The sequence below is a fragment of the Haplochromis burtoni genome, unplaced genomic scaffold (assembly GCF_018398535.1).
Source record: "Haplochromis burtoni strain Fernald_Lab_line unplaced genomic scaffold, NCSU_Asbu1 Contig_1822, whole genome shotgun sequence".
NCBI lineage: Eukaryota > Metazoa > Chordata > Actinopteri > Cichliformes > Cichlidae > Haplochromis > Haplochromis burtoni.
This window is the reverse complement of record NW_024584183.1, coordinates 686-21,761: the sequence shown is the minus strand read 5'-3', so window position 1 is coordinate 21,761 and position 21,076 is coordinate 686. Positions and strand designations below refer to the sequence as shown.

At 42.2% G+C, this 21,076-nt stretch overlaps 1 protein-coding gene across 1 annotated transcript; it reads left to right on the top strand.

Moving 5' to 3' along the window:
* Nucleotides 1-1,385: 1,385 nt before the first annotated feature.
* LOC102301348 (NACHT, LRR and PYD domains-containing protein 12) lies at nucleotides 1,386-20,444 on the top strand. The gene is made up of 9 exons (XM_042217335.1): nucleotides 1,386-1,614; nucleotides 3,879-4,136; nucleotides 4,253-6,044; nucleotides 11,909-12,085; nucleotides 18,327-18,497; nucleotides 18,793-18,966; nucleotides 19,252-19,425; nucleotides 19,695-19,868; nucleotides 20,237-20,444. The coding sequence occupies exons 1-9, from the start codon at nucleotides 1,386-1,388 to the stop codon at nucleotides 20,427-20,429; spliced, it is 3,342 nt and encodes a 1,113-aa protein (XP_042073269.1). The 3' UTR covers nucleotides 20,430-20,444.
* The last annotated feature ends 632 nt before the right edge of the window (nucleotides 20,445-21,076 follow it).

Genomic DNA, 21,076 nt, shown 5'->3' with positions numbered 1-21,076 from the left:
GAACCGGCGACCTTCCAGTTACAGATGCAATTCCCAACCCCCTGAGCCACAGTCGCCCCAGATGCCAGGTTCTCTCTTCATTCCTCATTTGCAAATCCAGCAGCATGCTTCCGGCCCCAAGATGCCAGTTTTGGCAGGAGCCTTTGCAAAGCAAAGGTAAACCTTCGTGGCACCGAGATGCCAGGTTCTGTCCTCTATCACTTCTTTTTAGACACCCAAACTGCGTCGTGTGCATAATTCTTCATGGTGTCCCTTCATTTCTCATGTGCTATCACTAGCACCATCAGGCATCCACCCTCGACACAATCATTCGAGACCCCTCTCTAAGTCGACTCATGGTTCTGACTACGTCTGAACAGCTTATCATCTCCCACGAAGTCCAATGGACTCGCAATCTGCTCTCTGATGATTTTGGGGGTTATTATTATAGACATTATTTTCCTCTAAACAGTCTTCCCAAGCTGCTGCTGTCACTTCTGTTAATTCAGAAATCAGCTCAGTCATAATTGCTACCCTATCCAAATTAATTAACCCGCTAAGCACCCTCCCTCTTCATCTTTCACTCAAAGACAAGCTCACAAGCTTTTCGAGCCGTCAAGCCCTACCTCAAATCTCAAATCCAGCATTTTTTTCTGTTAGCGTTTCAGCTGAAAGTCGAGCCACGTCACTACCCGATTGAGGGTTCCCCTCATTCATCCATTAAGATTTTTGTCTTTGTTTGCAACTTCCTTGGATCTCTTCTCCTGCCATTCCTCCTGAATTGTCCAAGTTCATTCACTCCACACCATGGAGAGATGTTCCCTCTCCGTGCAATCTCCGTGTGCTCGTCTTCATCCTCTTCTCCTTCTCTCTCCCCAACCGGTCGCTTCAGATTGCTCGTTTGGCTCTGGTCGAAGGCAGTCGCACTTTTCTCCACTCCTCCTTCCCCTTATCTTCCCTGCTTAGCCTCTTGTGTCCTTGTCTTGTCTCGTGTGTATTACTTTCCCTGGAACACTCTCTCACAGTCTGTTTCTAAAACCTAAAAGAGAATTATGGATTTGATCAACTGGTCTCTCAATGCTATTGACACCCTTTTCTCAACGAGAATTCTGGGCTCGGGAGAGCCCGAGTGCCCTGGAGGGACTTTCCCTGCCGGATACACAATGGACGGGTGGCAGAAATGGAGGGTCGTGTGCCTAGCTGGACTGTCGATCGAGGACGCTGAAGATATCTACCTATTCGGAACCATGATAACAGGGTTCTTGCTGATCGGAGCTGGCTTGGCCCTGGCTTATCGGAGAATTAAGAAAGCAGAACCAGCTGTTCAAACCCCCCCAAGGCTGTCCGCTGGGATTGAAACAATGGGACGAAGCGCGACTTCTCAGAATAGGCTCACTGAGTGCAGCATGGTTAAGACCTTGGAGAAGCTTACGGCTGCCGTGAATACTCAGAATAACACCTCTGAGCGTATATTGGGTTACATCAAGGAGAAGTCCGCTCAGGATAACACCTCTGAGCGAAAGTTGGATTACATCGTGGAACAGTTCACTGCAGTCATGAGTTCTCAGAATCGGCTCTCTGATCACAAGAATGACAAGACCACGGAGCGCAAGTTTGAGAGACCAGTGTCGGAGTGTTAAAGAACAGCTTTGAAATTCTCATGAGCTGCTCGCATAAAAGAAAAATCAACAACATCAACAACATCAACATCATAATGCGGATACCCCCTCGGCGCCAGCTGTGGGCTCAAGGCTGGAGCCGACCAAAAACTCCCTGATAACGACTGTGTGTTGACTGTTCTTCCCACTGTATGCAAGGCCACCTGGTTTTGATGGTAGACTGTTTACTTAGCCTGATAGGGCGGAGGACACTGTCTCAGCTGAACTATGGATACGCACACACATACACTTACACTGGTAAGCACTCACACATCCCCCCTCCCCTTCCAATGCCTCCGATGCTTGTCGCCTCCTGGGAACACGAGGTGGGTCTGGGCCCATGCTGGAGAGTCGGCGCAGTGGCAGGATGGCTGCTGTGTTGCCTGGGATTACTCCTTATCCCCTAACCAACCTTATTGTTGGTCACGTGCTCTATAATGTTGTACAGTGGACATTTATGTGCTTTCTGTGCAGAGGAGTTTTTTTGTTTCCTGTTCTCATGCTGTCCTCCTATAGCCCAGCATGAATAGAGGTCTCTTTCTTTCCTCTTGTACTTTCCCTTTGTAGTGTACATTTCAGTGTTTTTTTCTGTAATGCAACCGTTCTCTGACTTGTATCCCCATGTGATGTCTGTGTTGTGTGTGTATGGTCGGGGGCGGGTTTATTCCACTGCAGGGCAACCTGCCACTGCATGTGGTGAATAAAATTTGAACTTGAACTTGAACAAATGGCCCCGCCCCTCCCTGATCCTGGTTCTGCCGGAGGTTTCTTCCTTTTAAAAGGGAGTTTTTCCTTCCCACTGTTACCAAAGTTCTTGCTCATAGGGGGTCATATGATTGTTGGGTTTTCCTCGAGATATCATTGCAGAGTCTCGAGGTGTCTGTCACTGTGACTCTTTGCTGTATAAAAAAGTCAAATCAATTCCGCTGACGTCTTCGACCTTCGTATCGCGCAGTTATTACTGCTCCTAGGGATGCCTTCTTTGGGGATCTGCCAGGCCCGGGAGCCGTCACCAGTCCCCTACAGAAACAACTGAAATAAAGATGGAAAAGAAGTTTAGCAGCAAGTTTAGCTGTGAAAACTAATATTTCTGTGATTCTCAAAACGTTTGGCCATGGCTAGCTATAAAAAAAAAAAATCCCCACTCGCCCGTGTGGGAGGTCAATCCTTCGAGCTCGGGTCCTCTACCAGAGGCCTGGGAGCTTGAGGGTCCTGCGCAGTATCTTAGCTGTTCCTAGGACTGCGCTCTTCTGGACAGAGATCTCCGCTGTTGTTCCCGGGATCTTCTGGAGCCACTCGCCTAGCTTGGGAGTCACTGCACCTAGTGCTCTGATTACTACTGGGACCACCGTCACCTTCACCCTCCACATCTTCTTGAGCTCTTCTCTGAGCTTTGGTATTTCTCAAGCTTCTCGTGTTCCTTAGTTCCTTAGGCAATAGTTGGCTAACCTCCTTGATCTTGGCTGTTCAACTTGTAGCCAAGCATCTCACTGATCACTGCTGCCGTATTGTAGATCAGCTTGTTAGTGTCGGTAATCGTGGTTGTAGGTATTGTCCGTAGTGCTGCATTAACATCATCTAGCAGACCTTCTGAGGGTACTTCACGTAATCTTGGTAACCGGCTACGGGGGGTCCAGGTTTCAAGCTTGGCCATGATCCTATCTTTCAGGTCAGTTCCTCTCGCACTCAATGATCCTTCTCCTATCGCACTTGGGGCTTGGTACCCAATCTCGGGTGGGGGTGATGATATCTCCCCCTTGCCGTAGCATTTATGTTGTACCTCGTCAATCTCTAGCTGTGAGAGCAGTCCCTTCTTTCGAATGTTGGAACACTGAGCTGTCATTGTGGATGTTCGGTATCGAAGAATCCATAGGTCCCTCATCCTACTCATGTAACCCCTCCCGCCAGGGTTACTTTCGTAGTTGCATTCCAACAACACCCTGTTTTCGTCTCTTGCCCACTGATGCCCTCTTGTTCCAGTAGCCCACTTCTCGTCAGGGTGCCCTGGTTCCTCAACACCTGAAGCGGACCTTGTTCATCTGGGCGCCTTCGGTCATGTCTGCGGTAGGCTTGCTTAGCATAGGGGGTCTAGCCTTAGGACCCTTACTGGATACAGACACCCCAGGAATCGAACTTGCGGTCCTGTGCTCCAAAGGCGTGTAGTCTAACCACTATCTATGGTCATAATCTCTTAAATTTGGATGTTGTTTTTTTTTTGCAGCAGTCAGTAAATGATTTGAGTGATCAATAAATGTGTTCACAGAGAGAGGAAGAGGAGTGGTGTTTGTGAGGAGGAGCAGCTCTCATGCTCTGCTTTGTGCCAGGACGTCCTGAAGGATCCAGTCTCTACCAGCTGTGGACACTGCTTCTGCAGACAGTGCATCTGCTCATACTGGGACCAGTCTGCTTCATCAGGAGACTTCTCCTGTCCCCAGTGTGGAGAAAGACCCAGAACCAGAGCTGGACTGCAGACAGCCAGTCAGAGCAGCTGTGTACAAAGTAAGACTGAACATCTGTCTGCTGATGGACTCATTTCTGAAAACTGGACTTCTTGTGTTGTTCAGACATTGAAGAGTTTTCGTTCTCTTTAGTCTCATTGTTTTTCTTTCTTTCAGCAGATGTTGGTCTGCAGGAGGTTTTAGATGAACATAAGATCAGTCTGAGGAGAAGATTTGAATGTGTGACTGAAGGAAGTGATGAAACAGGAAGTAGAACCCTCCTCAACAGGATCTACACTGAGCTCTACATCACAGAGGGACAGAGTGAAGAGGTTCATACCCAACATGAGGTGAGGCAGCTGGAGACAGCTTCCAAGATGGACGCCCTCCATGACACTCCAATCAGGTGCCAGGACATCTTTAAAACCTTACCTGACCAACAGAGACCCATCAGAGTGGTTCTGACCAACGGCGTGGCTGGTGTTGGAAAAACCTTCTCAGTGCAGAAGTTCACTCTGGACTGGGCAAAGGGCTTGGAGAACCAACATGTCAGCGTGGTGGTTCTGCTTTCATTCATGGAGCTGAACCTGATCAGAGATGAGCAGTACAGTCTTCTGGAGCTGCTCCATGTTTTCCATCCAACATTACAGAAGGTCACAGCAGAGAAGCTCGCTGTCTCTCAGCTTTTGTTCATCTTTGACGGCCTGGATGAAAGCAGACTTTCATTGGATTTCACCAACAGGAAGCTGCTGTCTGATGTCACACAGAAGTCATCAGTCAGCCAGCTGCTGACAAACCTCATCCAGGGGAATCTGCTTCCCTCGGCTCTCGTCTGGATAACTTCCCGTCCTGCAGCAGCCAATCAGATCCCTCCTACATGTGTTGACAGGCTAACAGAAGTACGAGGCTTCACTGACGCCCAGAAGGAGGAGTACTTCAGGAGGAGATTCAGTGATGAAGAGCTGTCCAGCAGAATCATCTCCCACATGAAGACATCCAGAAGCCTCAACATCATGTGTAGTATCCCAGTCTTCTGCTGGATCACTGCTACAGTTCTGGAGCACACCTTGACTACAGAGCAGAGAGGAGAGCTTCCCAAGACCCTAACTGACATGTACTCACACTTCCTGCTGGTTCAGACAAAGAGGAAGAAGAAAAACTACTGTGAGGGACATGAGACGAGTCCACATGAGCTGACGGAGGCTGACAGGGAAGTTCTTCTGAAGCTGGGAAAGCTGGCATTTGAACATCTGGAGAAAGGAAACATCATGTTCTACCAAGAAGACCTGGAGCAGTGTGGTCTGGATGTGACAGAGGCCTCGGTGTACTCAGGAGTTTGTACAGAGATCTTCAAAAGAGAGTGTGTGATCTTCCAGAAACCAGTCTACTGCTTTGTTCATCTGAGCATTCAGGAGTTTCTGGCTGCAGTCTACATGTTCCACTGTTTCACCAACACGGCGGCAAAGGTGGTAGTGGACTTCCTGAGGATAGACTACAATGAGTCATCTCTGAATGTTTTCCTGAAGAGAGTCATGAAAAAATCCCTCCAGAGTCAAAATGGCCACCTGGACCTATTTGTTCGCTTCCTTCATGGCCTCTGTCTGGAGTCCAACCAGAGACTCTTAGGAGGTCTGCTGGGTCAGACAGAGAACAGTCCAGAAGCCATCCAGAGTGCCATAAACAGCCTAAAGAAGATGAATAGTGATCAAAACTCTCCTGACAGAAGCATCAACATTTTCCACTGTCTGATGGAGATGAACGACCTCTCAGTACATGAAGACATCCAAGAGTTCCTGAAGTCAGAGAACAGATCAGACAAGGAACTCTCTGAGATCCACTGCTCAGCTCTGGCCTTCATGCTGCAGATGTCAGTGGAGGTACTGGATGAGTTGGACCTGCAGAAATACAACACATCAAAACGGGGACGACTGAGATTGATTCCAGCTGTGAGGAACTGCAGAAAGGCTCGGTGAGTCCAAATTGGTTCATTACCATCATCAGAATAGAGCAGTAGATTTTTTATTCAGAAATACACCAGGTTTTCTTTAGGTTTTTAAAAAGTCTGAAATTAAAATCAAAGAAAATGACAAATTTCAGATCATATTTCTAAGTTAAATCACCTGTCAGCATAATTTTGCATGTGAATACATAGCATAGCCATTAAGATGCATTTTATAAGCACTTTTTTTAACTGTTTGGTGTGACTTAATTTTGATTCTCCTTTAGTTATGAATTTTTAGGATGTAGTGATATGGAATAGCTCACTGCTAACTTCTTTAACATCCAAGGTGGGTAATTAATGAGTAGCAATGGATCAATGGACGGATATCAGATCTCAGCTTAACACCTGTATCTAAAAAAAAGTACCGTCAAAACATTACTTAATGATTATGAAATTTAATAACATCTATGAGGACATGGAGAGAAAATGTAAACACTGACTTGTGTTAGTGTTGTAGGAGGAAGATGAATGAATGAATGAATGCCTTTTTTACAGTTACAGCAGAGTCACTGAAACAGAGCAGTGTCTTAAACAGGAAAACACAAACTAGACAGATACCGGGAAAACCAACTGAGTCCAATATAACCATACTATACAAAATATTTATATCCTTACACATATGTAGGTGTATAAGCTGAAAAGTCTCTGAATGTGGGCCTTTACAATTCTTCAAATAATCACTGAGAGGAAATCTTGCAAGCAGATGCATTTCACATTTTGTAGTGGACAGAGATGTTCCTAGACTGTGAAAGTAGTTGAAGTGCTGATAGAGAGCACCAGACCATCTGCCACTGTTTCTCAACTTGAGGATATAAAATATATACAGGGATCAAAAATTACAGTACAAGCATGTTTGATGAATCAATAAAAACAGTCTGAATCAGCAGAGGTGGAGCAGAATCAATAAACTAATTAGCAAGGCTGGAAGCATCATTCGTCTGAATCTGGAGGCGTTTGAGTCAGTGAGGGTCAGAGGTCACTCTCAGAGTTCAACATGAAACAAACTTTAAAGTCAGAATCGCATGACTGAGTTGTCAGAGAAGAAAAAAAATATGTAAATGAAAAATGATGAAATTCACAAATGCAGACCCTCAAATATTATCCAATGACCTGTTAATTAGTTTTTTCCGTTTTTTCAGGAGATTCTCTGTAAACTGAGATGGCTGTGTGGGAAAATCGAGTAGATCTTATTAAATTCCGTTCTTTGTATTCTTGAACTAACCCTAAACAACAAATTTTATTCAACTGTGGTGCTCTGTGCTTCTTTTGGGTGCCCCTCTCTGGTGGTTCCGTTCGGTCCGGTGCTCCCTGGAGTCTCGCCACCCCTGTGGTCGCTGTGGTCCCGAAATGTCCTGCAAAGGAAACAAAACACCTTTCCCTACTACGCCTTACGAGTCTACTATGCGTATCAATTGTTCTTTTAATTATTCAAAGTTAGTTCAACCTATCATGTTCTGGGCTCTATCCTTTAAGTGACACTTTTGACATTCTTTAACACACTTAAAGAGCCGCTGTCACGTCCCTCCAGGTGTTTCCTGTTGCTCACTCTCTTCTCCTCTTATCTGATTATCAACATCCTGTACACAAACTGTTGCTTCTGCAACTGCGAAAGTTGCCAAGCAGAATGTGCCTTAACTCTGACCTACAATTCGCAGTACATGTTATCTGTCTCTGCAAACATCTTCATTGACCTTTTACACCCTGTCACCTTTCACAATAGATCATCTCTTCATGAGCACTTTAAGTCATTATAACCGCTTATTTTACTAAAATATCAAAGAGAAAACAAACATTTCCAATCAATTAAGTTTTAGCATAAAAGCAATTACTTATGCGTAAGTTTTATCATAGCTAAATTATCAAGCTCCCAGAAAGTCCAAACATGATCATAAAGCCCCTTATTTCAACTTAAACACAAAATCACCCCCTCATGAAACACCTCATATGTCAAATAAGCTAAAGACCAGCTACTAAAACTGAAAATACTGAAAATATTTCACCACCTCTTATAAAATTAAAAGAAAACCTTAGTCACATTATTTCTCTAAAACCCTCAGCAATTCTCCGCTCGGGTGTATTGCCCCAGGCCTCCAAACATGTGTTTAGGAAGAAAATCAGTTTAATCATCATGTTAAATCTTTTAAACTCCTGGCTCCATTCAGAGCTGCCTAGAAACAACACCTGTGTGTTAACACTAACTTCATTTTTAAAACTCACATTTCCCACTTGTAATACCTGTGTTATAACAAAACTTAAGACAAAACAGTTATCAATCATGTTCTTCATACAACATATTTTGATTTCATTTGCTCCTCTTAATGTAATGGTACATGTTACGGATTCAAATATCGAGGAGGGACACAGGAGGAATCCAAAATCACAACAGTGGTCCAGAAGGGTTAGATCAAACGATGTTTTAATGAACACACGCGTGGGAGATGAACACTGTACGCAGACAGCATCGATCTCCGCCCAAAAATACACCAGCAGTTGTCTTTATAGCATCAGGGTATGTTTTCTGATGCCCCCTCTTGTGTCATTACATGCATAAGTTATAAAAACTTTGTGGAAAATTGGTCCAGGTCTGCTTTGCCCTGAAAATAACAAAACTGAGACATTCTCTAAACCATCATGAGTTCAGGCTTCAATTTCAATCAAATTATATCCTGTATTCTCGCACTCGAACTCGTCCTGGCTTCACCTCTGACTGGTCCCTGTCCCTCTTCTCACGGTGTCCGGTGTGGCCTTAAAATCTTCAGCCAACACTGTCAGCTGTTTCTTCTTCTCAGTAGATCTTTTCAGTCTTTCCCTTTAGGTTAACTCCCAGCATGGCAAACCTGAAAATCAGTGTCCAGTGCTTTCCCACAGTCATTTATCCCACTGTTCTTCCCAGCCTGTAATTCACAGTGCATGTTGCATCACGTGCTTCCTTACATGCTACTGCTGGAGTCTTCAGTGTTATAGTTCAGTTGCACTGTGTTAAGGTTCAAGAATTGAGGAAGGAGAGTACAAACCACCATGGTCCAGAAGATCTTGGTCAAACAATGATTTTAATGAATACACGCGTGGGAAGACACTCTGTACGCAGACAGCAAGTGATCTTCAACTTAATCAAAGCATAAACAGACATTTTATACCATCAGGGCTTAAATTTACTGACGCCCCTTCATGCGTCACAGATACATTTTATACATAGATCAAATCAGCACCACAATGACTTTTCACCCAATTTGAAAGAACATCATTTTCTATTTTCATGGCCGATTCCTCCGGTCAACCTTTCAGTTCCTCTTTCTTGCCAAGAAGACAAGGACCGGTTCCTCTTTTACCGAGACTCTTTCACAGTTCCAATCCAGACATGACTAATCTCTCCTCTAAATAAATCTAACTCATGTGTGTGTGTGTGTTGACCTCACATGTTCTTTGTGTCACCTCTTCACCTACTAACTGTCTCTTGTCCTTAAATGCTCTTTCTCAATTCACCTGTTGTACTTCTGACCTTTCACCAGGCCAGAGGCTCACTGAGACTTTATGTATGTCTTCTTACTAAATAAATGTTTTAACCAAGAACCTCTACTTAACCTTAATATAAAATGACCTGATATATAAGTGTTTTGTAAGCATGCACTGCAATTCCTTCTATGGCTCCAAGTCACTTGCACAATAGATTGTCCGGACATCGCGCCGAACAAAGCTTACAACCTCCAATTAATTGACCGAGCTCCAACTCTTTAATAAGCACAGATATGCAATGTGTATAAAATAGTTATAACTGCACCTGAAATACAAGGTCAACATAATAACTGTATGCATAACATCTTAAGGCCTTCTTAAAGCTATCTGTTACATTGTTAAAGCCTCGTCTTAGCCTGCTGCTCAAAATATTTAGACTGCTTTCACTTCTGCTTTCTCTCCTGCAACTTCCTGTCCTGTTACTTTTAGCCTTTCTGAAAGACACACACACTGTTCAACCTCTAAACGCAATATAAACTACAGATTATATTATTAATGCAATGGTAATGATGACAATTATTTAACAATAGCAGTAAAATAATTTCCCTGCTCCACAACTGTCTTTCGCCTGCTGTTAATTCTTCAAGTACACGGTGTTCTGTCTGTCTTCTGTCTTCATCAGGAGATTGACTGTCCTTTAAACTCCTTCTCAGGATAAGGAGACAATGAGAGGTGAAGCTGTCAAATTCTAAGCCAAAGCCTGGCCTGTTTTCATCCCAATTCTGTTAATCTATGCTTTTGCCGCTGTACTCATGTTTTCAAGTTGAGAAGAGTCCACCTGTATTGACACACTAAAACATTCAATTAATATCATTTTCATTGCTGTCTTAATACATTCAGTCTCTAATTCCTCTGTTTTCGTATTCCAACGTCACAAGCTCACAGTTTTCTGCTTCACTCAATTGTCATCTGCTTTTACAACCTAAGCGAACTGTTATTTTATATTTACAGCCTATATATCCTCTGTAACTCGGCTAAGTCTTAATCTAAAACCAATGCACCCTTATTACACACACACACTTAAATATACTAAGCTCTTTGCATTTGCCAGCATTCACATCAAAATCTTCAGCGGGCTTAGCAGAAGTCTTTTGGCACAATTAACAATTTTCCACACATATCACCATTCTTTCATTTCAGTTTTGTAGCATCATTCACGCAATACTTTCATCATCGTCTCACACACACACACCGCCTTTTCTCTCAAAACAATGTGCATCTTTAATCATTCATCCAAATAACAATTTTACACTTCACTTATACATTCACATATTTATATATAACAAAAGACACTGACTGCCAAGATCAATTATTTCCATTTCCATATCACAACTTCACTTCATTTCGACCACTTTAAAAGCCTCTAAGGCCCAGGTTTGCCCACCCTGCTGGTCAATCACCCCACTTTGGGAACGCCCTCTCCGATAGCGGTCAAATTTCTAGGCCCTAATTAATTTATAACTGCTTCCCGCGGCTCGACAGAAACTCCACTTCCAGCAACTAAGTATCTCACTTGCGCCTTAAAGTTTTACTTAAATCTTACCTGTCAGTCACGTTGAATGGTCAAGGCCAGGACCCCGCCCTGTCGATTAAACAGTGCAAGAAAAGTGGTGCTTGACCAATAATTATTATTTGACTGTACATTATACTTTAAAGTAACATTTTTTCATTTCACTTGCAGATGTTTCTAATCTATGTGTACACCTGGTTTGAGATGTGTGAGCTGTACATTGTTACCAGCTATTTATCTTTTATAAATGCTGTGTTTGTTTGGGAAGAAGCTTCATAAATATCATAAGGTTTACATACTATCCTAATCTGGAGGAGGGTTGCTAGCAATGTTCCCTCTAAACTGCGCATGTGCACAATTGCTCACTGCTGGCACGGTCTTTGCGCAGAAAAAAATCTGTGTTGCACACAAAAAAAAATAATTCTAACCTAAATTGAAATTAAAGTATATACGTTAACAATTCTGTTTTGCAGTGTTAGTCAGTAAGTGACTGGCTGCTCCAGTATGGGATTAGAACAATGCCACCTTATCGTATAGTCCAGCCAATCACACAATTCACATTCATATTTAGGCAGCTAATCAACATCGTTGTCAGGCTATGACAGCGTCCTCATGTGCTGACACCGGTGTTTTAGCTAGCAAAGTGGCATGGCTGATGAGCAGTGAAGCGATGTTAATGACAGCATGTACAACCATTGGAGAAGTGAGCAGGACAGATGGAACAATTGATGGGAAGAATGTGGACTTTTTAAAAAATTTTAAATTTCTGCTTTCATAACACCAAATTTTATATTTTCTATAATCCTAGACTGACTTATTGTGGACTCTTAGAGGCTCACTGTGAAGTTGTGGCCTCAGTTTTGAAGTCCAACCCCCCCTCCCAGCTGACAGAGTTAGATATGAGTGGAAACGAGCTGCTGGATTCAGCAGTAATGTTTCTGTGTGCTGGACTTGAGAGTTCAAATTGTCGACTGGAGACTCTGAGGTGAGTTCACTGATTGCAGCTGTCATTGTTTTTCTGTGTTTCAGTTGTTTGATGTTTGAACCTTTATTTAGTTCATAAATGTTCAGGGTGTGTCTGAAGGCAAATGTGAAGAAGTTTCAGTGCTTTCAGACAGGGAGACGTTTGACAGGACCGTTTTTCAGCCTCCACAGGTTCAAGTTGTGTTCCATCAGTCAGTGAAGATGAAGTCAGCACTGATGAGGCAAGATCTGATGATAGCAGATAAAAACAATAATAATATGTTTCGCCTGGCTTCTTAATCTTCCTTTGTGTTTGTTTATATTACATGCTTTATCAGTATTGTTTTTACATTTTTGTCTGGTGTCACATTATTGCAGACATACGATCACCATTCACTATTGTTGATCAAATTTGCCATGGATAGTTTCCAGACTCAGGAATCAGAATCAGAATCAGAATACTTTATTGATCCCCACTGTTGGGAAGGTTACTTTTAAAATGTCTTCCACTACAGATTAGAGAATACATGGCCTAAAATGTATTTTGTAACATATTCCGTTACGTTACTCAATGAGAGTAACGTATTCTGAATACTTTAAATTACTTAATATATTATCATGCTTTTTACAACTACATGAATGTACTATTGCTGTGTGATTTATTACTATTACTGAAGGTTACTCATCATACCAATACCAACTAGATTTTTAAATCTTAATATAAATGAGTAGCAGTAGGTGGACATTAGGTAAGGCTGCACTTTTCGCAGCGATCTCGTATAGAAAACTATTCGGGGCGTTTAAAAAACGGGTCCGCAGCTCCGAACCGTAGCAAAGGGACCTCTGGCTATTACGTACGTTCTGTGTCGGGTTCTTAGCTGAAAACTAGCTTTACTTTGTTGTCTAGGTCATTGAAAGGCTGCGCCAATGGGACTTATTGTTTCGGAGGAAAAACATGAACACAGTGTACAGTCGAGTCTTAATAGCTTACTTGCAACTGGGCTTGTCAGGCAGTCTTTTTGGCTGCAGTGGTTATTATTATATTTACATACTTCATACATGCTATGCCTTTAACACTCTGCCTTCATATTAAATCATTTTTTGAATAATACTTTTTACAAATATTTCTTCACATCATAATGCAAGTAGAGGTGACATGGCTGTGAGATTGAAACCCAGGCATTAGAGCGTCTTAATGCGTATTTTGTTTGGGTGTCCACCAGCGTGGAATTAGCAAAAATAGAGAGAGCATAGCTTAACATATGGAACAGGAAAAGACCGCCATGTAATCCATTCATTTCAACAGAGTAATTGTATTCTGAATGCTACCTTGTTAAACAGTAACTGTAACAGAATACAGTTACTCATATTTCGTATTTTAAATACGTAACCGCGGTAGATGTATTTCGTTACTCCCCAACACTGTTGATCCCTAGGGTAAATTATTTTGGTTACGGTGCTCCAGTATAAACAGTAAAAAAGACAGACAATACGATAAGTAAGAAATAGACACAATATAAACAATATATACATGCATATATATACACATATAAGTCACTTATTGATAAATAGCTTAAAAAGTAGAAGAGCATGTGCAAAAAGGTTGTAGCTATTGCAGTATACAGTGTGTTAAGTGGATGAATTGTACAAAATTGGCCACAGGCAGGAATGATTTCCTGTGTCGTTATGTGGTGCTTTTTGGTACTTTCAGTCTCTGACTGAACATGCTCCTGTGACTGACAAGCACGTCATGGAGTGGGTTGGAGGTATTATCCAACATTGTCTTTATTTCGGAAAACATCCGCCTCTCCAACACCACCTTAAGGGAGTCCAGCTCCATCCCCACAAAATTACTGGCCTTACGGATCAGTTTATCGAGTCTGTTGGCATCATCAACTCTCAGCCTGCTCCCTGGTGTAGAGGATTGTACTGGCCACAACAGACTCTTAGAAAATCCTTAGCATAGTCCGGCAGATGTTCAAGGACCTCAGACCCCTGAAACAATAGAGGCGACTCTGGCCCTTCCTGTAAAGCGCTGTGGTGTTTTTAGCCCAGTTTAATCCAAATTCCTGTCAATGTATACTCCGAGGTATTTATAGTTGTCCACAATGTCAACATTGACCCCCTGGATTGAAACCGGGGTCAAGTGTTTTCTGGTCTTCCTGAAGCCCACGATCAATTCTTTTGTCTTTGCCACGTTGAGCTGAAGAGGATTCTTCTCACACCATGTGACAAAGAACTCGACCACAGCCCAGTACTCAAGAGTCATCAGAAAACTTCTGAAGATGGAGGTCTCGGTGCAGTGGCTGAAGTCTGTGGTGTAGAGGGTGAAGAGGAAGGGGGAGAGGACAGTCCCTTGTGGTGCCTCTGTGTTGCTGATTACCTTGTAAGACACACACTGTGGAAGACGCACGCACACTTCCTGTCAGTTAATCAACAATCCAGGACACCAGAGAAGCATCAACCTGCATCGCTGTCAACTTATTTCCCAGGAGGGTTGGCCTGATAGCATTGAAAACACTGGAAAAGTAAAAAAGTCATGATGCTCACAGTGGTATCCGGCTGGTCCAGATGGACTTCCACGGGTGCGTTATAATTGTGAATGTCCTGGTGCATCCATGATTCAGTGAAACACATCAGGCTACACTCCCAGTATTCCCTCTGACTCTGTACCAGCGCTGAGAGCTTATCAATTTTATTTATTAACGATCGCACATTTCCCATTACGATAGACGGCAGACGTGGTTTGTACCTCCTCCTCGCTCGCTTCGAGCCACTGCTGTCTCATCGTCTCCCTCTTTCTTCTTTTCTGTCTTCCTGTTTTCCTTCAAATTTCAACTGGCACTTCTGTGGGTCTGGCCGGCCAACCAGCCGGCATCAGGGCGATCAGCTGATTCTGAAGTAAACAGTCCTTGAAGTATGTAGGAGTTGTGTCGCGGTCCCGTTCCTCGATAAAAGCACCTGAACATACATAAAATCTATATCAGCTCAAAGTCTGAAATACTTTTTCTTTCTGAAAAATCATAGCTTATTAAATGCTGTTTTTCTTACCTGTTTACTGTGACTTCTGTGTCTGAAGTTCAGTGTTGGGGAGTAACGGAATACAGGTACCGCCGTTACGTATTTAAAATACAAAATATAAGTAACTGCATTCCGTTACAGTTACTGTTTAAAAAGGTGGTATTTAGAATACAGTTACTTTGTTGAAATAAATGGATTATATGGCGGTATTTTTCTGTTTCATATTGTCGCGGGTCAGGACTGTTTGGCTTTGACAGCTACGTTCTGTTGTTCCAGGCGGCAGTGTTACTGTTGCCATGGTTACAGGGTGACGCTCTCTCTCTGTGACTGTGTGTTTCCTGGGTGAGAGAGCGCCTTTTTGCTGTTGTGCAAAGCTAATAGGCAGAATGCTACAGGCATAGCTCTAAAGAATGTAGCATCATGGGCAGTGTAGTCCGTGCTGCAGGGAGAAAGGACTTCCATACCAGTTATGTGTCTGTGAGCGCGAGGAAGGAGAGAAAGGAGAGTGGAAAAGTACCAGCTGTCATCGAGCAGAAACGGGAGATGGAAGCATGTAAATATAATAATAACCACTGCAGCCAAGAAGAGTGCCTGACGAGCCCAGTTGTAAGTAAGCTATTAAGACTCAACTGTGCACTGTGTTCGTGTTTTCCTCCAAAACAACAATAAGTTCAATTGGAGCAGCCTTTCAACCGCTTTCTCTGTCTGTCCCGTGGGTCTCTCGCAAGCAAATTTATGTGGGTCAACCTTGCTTGCGAGAGACCCACGGGTTCCGTGTCGGCTACGAGCCCGACACGGAACCTGATGTATTAGCCAGAGGTCCTTATACTATAGATCAGACCTTCAGTAACAGTAATAAATCACACAGCAATAGTACATCCATGTAGTTGTAAAAAGCATGACAATATATTTAGTAATCCAAAGTTTTCAGAATACTTTAGTGATGGGTTTGTCTAGCACAACCCCTCGCTGGAACGAGACAATTCTACTACAACAGCAAAAGCAAGACGGAAGTCACCAAAGTTCTTTATGTTAATCGTGCATGAGGGAGAGAACTGGATGAGCGCCGTTCCTTTACTTGACCCCAGTTGCTCTCATCTGCTCCCTCGCAACACTGTTCTTTATTGACATTACATGAATATGCACGGGTTCATTAACATAGGATATCTTACATAGGTATGCACATGAACAAAGAGTACCGTGTGTGTGTGTGTTTGGGGGGGGGGGGTCAAGACGTGACCCTGTGAACGACTTCCCACAACCTGCAGTCCAGCAGTTCATCTAAATAAAAGGCACTTATACTGAAACAGATATACTTGTGTTTGCTATACCATAAAACAATAAAAGAAGGTACGACCTCTCTCACGACCCCAGGATGTGAGTGTGTATGCCAGAACACTCTGGAAGGCACACAGAGTCTTTACAGACTGCTAAGGATCAGACCCCTATCAATATGCAATTGATTATAAAACTCTAAGCATAAATGAGTAAATATTTCTAAGCATAAATGAGAATCAACAATATAAACCTGACAGTTACTTTCATTGAGTAACGTAACGGAATACGTTACAAAATACATTTTGGGCTATGTATTCTCTAATCTGTAGTGGAATACATTTTACATTTTTGGGGTTTACTACCAGTGGGTTTAAATCTGGGAGTCTCCGCCATTTGACCTTACTGAAGAAGCTTCTCGGATGAGAGGTGAAACGTCTTCAAGCAACTTAAAGAAGTCCAGACGCTTTTTCTTTCCAAGCTCATTAGACTACGATGACCTGGATGACTGAGAACCTTCACAAACAATACATTTTAAAAGTAACCTTCCCAACACTGATGAAGTTCATGCTTAAAAAAACTTGCTTGGATAAGTATGTTGAGCCAAAGATGGACAAAACTCTAAATGCATACTTTTTCATGTCAGGAATTGCACTGCATGTTTTAAAAACTGTCTGTGTTGGGGAGTTTTTCCATATCACTCCATTTGTGCTCTTTAGTGAATGTAGCCTTCTGATTTGAACGTATTTACCCTCAAATCTTTATCCGCTCTTTCAGCTTGTTCAATTTCTAGATCTGGCTTACTTATTGCAGTGAATGCAACTGTGTTCAGCAGGGATGGGTTAATGTTGAGCGGTGTGACAAAGAAAGAGAGTAGGTTACTCCTTTCTGAAATCACTGAATCTTTCTCCAAATGCAGCTTGCATTGCAATGAAGGCACGGTGGAAAGGATCATCATTTATTTGACTGTTGGCTTCATTGAAATCTCTTAGGGAGGGGAAGTGAGAGACTGTGCCTTTTTGTGCATCTCTTGCGAACACTGCCAAAACATCCTCCAGCATTTGCATGGCCCTGCTTCCCTTTCCTTGGAGATTTTTATTCTGCGTCTTCAAGTGACTTGTCATATCCACCATGAAGTAAAACTTACCTAGCCAATCGAGGTCTTCCAGTTCAGGATAGTTGAGGCCTTTGCTTTCCAACAAGGATTTCACAAGTTCCAGACAGGGAGCGAAGCAAATCAGCGCCACTCCCCTTGACAGACACCAGACCTTTTGTACAGCAGGAGATCTGAATATTCATTCTTGACTTCTCCTAACAATGAACAAAATTGTCGGTGGCTTAACCCCCCCCCCCCCCCCACCCCCCACCCCCTTCAAACGCCTTCGGAGCTTATGTCTTCTTTGTTGTGAGATCTGATGATTTATGTGGTATGTGCTGCAGTGTGTGTTTTCTGTTCTCAAACTGATCTCCCTGTTGGAGCTCAGTCTGGGGGGAGTTCTTTTTTTCTTCTCGTTTTTCCCCATGTTGTGCATTTTCCATTGTTGTACCTCTCTGACCTGTCTTCCCCATGCAGTGTTTGTGTAATCTATGTATGGTCGAAAGGGTAAGATGGCGCTGGCAAGGCTTGCAGCCTTAACCCAATTTCCCTCGGGATGATTAAAGTATTATCTATCAATCGATCAATCGATCAATCAATCAATAATAATAATCTATGAATTAAAATGAATTAAGAAATGCCCTTTATTTATGGTTGTGGTTTTATGATTGTGGCCAAAGGGAGCAGCTACAAGGAGGCTGAAGAGCCACATGTGGCTCTGGAGCCGCAGGTTGCCGACCCTTAGTTATTTTTTTGCTTAATTTTGTTAACTATGAATTGTAGTATCTACTGACATTACTTTTCTTCACTTGTAACAATGAAGGTTTTTGGTATTAAACCTAAATTCACTTTTTATTTTTTTATTTTCCAGACTGAGTGGCTGTAACCTCTCAGAGAGAAGCTGTGTAGCTCTGTCCACAGTTCTCAGCTCCCAGTCTAGTTTGAGAGACCTGGACCTAAGTAACAACACCCTACAAGATTCAAAAATGAAGCATCTGTTTGCTGCACTGCAGAGTCCACTTTTTACACTGGAAACTCTGAGGTCAGATCAAAGCATATTTATTTTCATCAAATTATATAAATGAAAAATGAAAACTTTTAGCTTATGAATGTCAGCTTAATCAATTTGTTTTACTTACTTACTAGTTTCCATTATTTATAAATCATAACAAAATACCATATTTCTGATATGTTAAAAATAAGGAAATAGCTATTCCAGCCAGTCCTGAAACAACACTAAATATTGCCAGACCTAGTAACTGATCACTTCACCATGAACTACATGAATCCACTTTAAATTCAGCTTTGTCTCTGTGTGTTTTTTTCTTTATTTCTAGACTAAGTGGCTGTTTTCTGTCACAGTCAAGCTGTGAAGCTCTGTCCTCTGTTCTCAGCTCCCAGTCCTCTAGTCTGAGAGGGCTGGACCTGAGTAACAACACCCTACATGATTCAGGAGTGAAGCCTCTATCTGCTGCACTGCAGAGTCCATGCAGTACACTGGAAACTCTGACGTCAGCTCAAAGGATATTTATTTTTCATCAAATTAAATATTTAAACAATGTAAACTTTTAGCTATTAAATGTCAGCTTCATCAGTTTGTTATTGCAGCTTACTAGTTTTCATTCTTTATAAATCACAACAAATTGCCATATTTCAGATGTATTAAAAATAAGGAAATAGCATTCCAGCCAGTCGCGAAACAACATTAAATATAGCTCAACATAGAAACTCTGTATCACTGCACCATCAATATATTTTAAATTCAGCTTTTGCATGTGTGTGTTCTTTATTTCTAGACTTGGTGTTTGTTTCCTGTCAGAGATGAGCTGTGAAGCTCTGTCTTTTGCGCTAAGTTCTAAGTTCTCTGTTTTGAGAGTGCTGGACCTGAGTAACAACAACCTACAAGATTCAGGAGTGAAGCTTTTGTCTGCTGGACTACAAAGTCCACACTGTACACTAAAAACTCTGAGGTCAGAACAAAATGATTGTTTTCATCAAATGACATAATTAACCAATAAAAGATTTATCTAATAAAGTCCATTTTTTTTCCATTACTGTTAATTTTGCCATTATTTCCAAATCACAGAACAGTGCCACATTTCTGATCTGTTTGAAATAATGAAATGCAAATTCCAGGTAGACCTGAAACAACATCAAATATTACCTGACCTACTTAGTCATTTAAATTCAGTTGTGTGTGTGTGTGTTTCTGTTTGTGTGCGGTGTTCTTTATTTTTAGAACAAGTGACTGTAATCTCACAGGAAGAAGCTGTGAAGCTCTGTCCACAGCTGTCTGCTCCCAGTCCTCTACGCTGACAGAGCTGGACCTGAGTAACAACGATTTGGATGATTCAGGGTTGAAGCTCATGTCTGCTGCATTGGAGAGTCCACATTGTACTCTGGAAACTCTGAGGTCAGGATTCAGTCTTTTCCACTCAGCATTATTTAGAATCCATACTACATTAATGAATAAATGGCAAAGGGTTATAGAATTGTCTGGTGCCTTTTTATTTATAATTAGTTTGATTATTTGACTCTGAATTACACTCATATTACATTAATGTGCACATTACTTCCAGGCTGGATTAATTAAATTCATTGTTGTTCTGAAAACTCTCTGAAAATCTTCAGTTCATCCAACATGCTGCAGCAAGAACACTAAGAGAGACTTGAAAGAGGGACTGTATTTTCTCCATATTAGCTTATCATCATTGGCTTCCTCTGGAATCGAGAGCCAAAAAAGTGAAGTGTTTTCAGATGGGTTGTTTTGTGTGTCTACAGTCTGTCAGGCTGTCTGGTCACAGAGGAAGGCTGTATCAATTTGGCTTCAGCTCTGAGCTCCAACCCCTCCCATCTAAGAGAGCTGGACCTGAGTTACAATCATCCAGGAGACTCAGGAATTGAGCTGCTGTCGGCTGGACTGAGGGATCCTGGCTGGAGACTGGAGACTCTCAGGTATGGAGAGAATGTCTGATAGAGGAGGAAGAGCTGGAAAAATTTCCTGTGTCCTTCCCTCACTTCCTTTTTTGTTTTAGGAACAGAAACACTTGTCTAGCTGGAAAGTAGATGGATATTTATATAGGGATTCTCCAATGAGTCCATTTGCAGTAAAATTAATGATAACTGATAAGTCATGTGAAAATCTAATTAACAGTAGACCTACAGTGAGGTCCATAGATATTTGGACAGAGATAACTTTTTCTATTTTTGATTCTCCACATTTTAAATGGAAAAAAATCTGATGCAGACTTTCAGCTTTAATTCACTGGGTTTAACAAAAACATTTTAATGCTCTGCTAGGCCTTTACTGCAGCAGCTTTAAGTTGCTGTTTGTTTGTGGGCCTTTCTGTCCAAACTTTTGAAATAATCAGTTGGGTTAAGATTAAAATTTTCTACCCCTAATATTGCAGCAATTTCTTGCATGGCCTTTTGCATATGCCTTGTTTCACCTGTATGAAGAGCTTCTTTGGCCACATTTATCACAGCAAAACCTTTCAACTGAAAGTACCACACCTCAAATAAATTCCAGGCCTTGTTGTCTGTTTAATCGATGATGGCAAAATGAAGGAATTGCCCATTTGCCCATTAAATGGCTGTTGAGTCAGCCATATAGTTTAATTC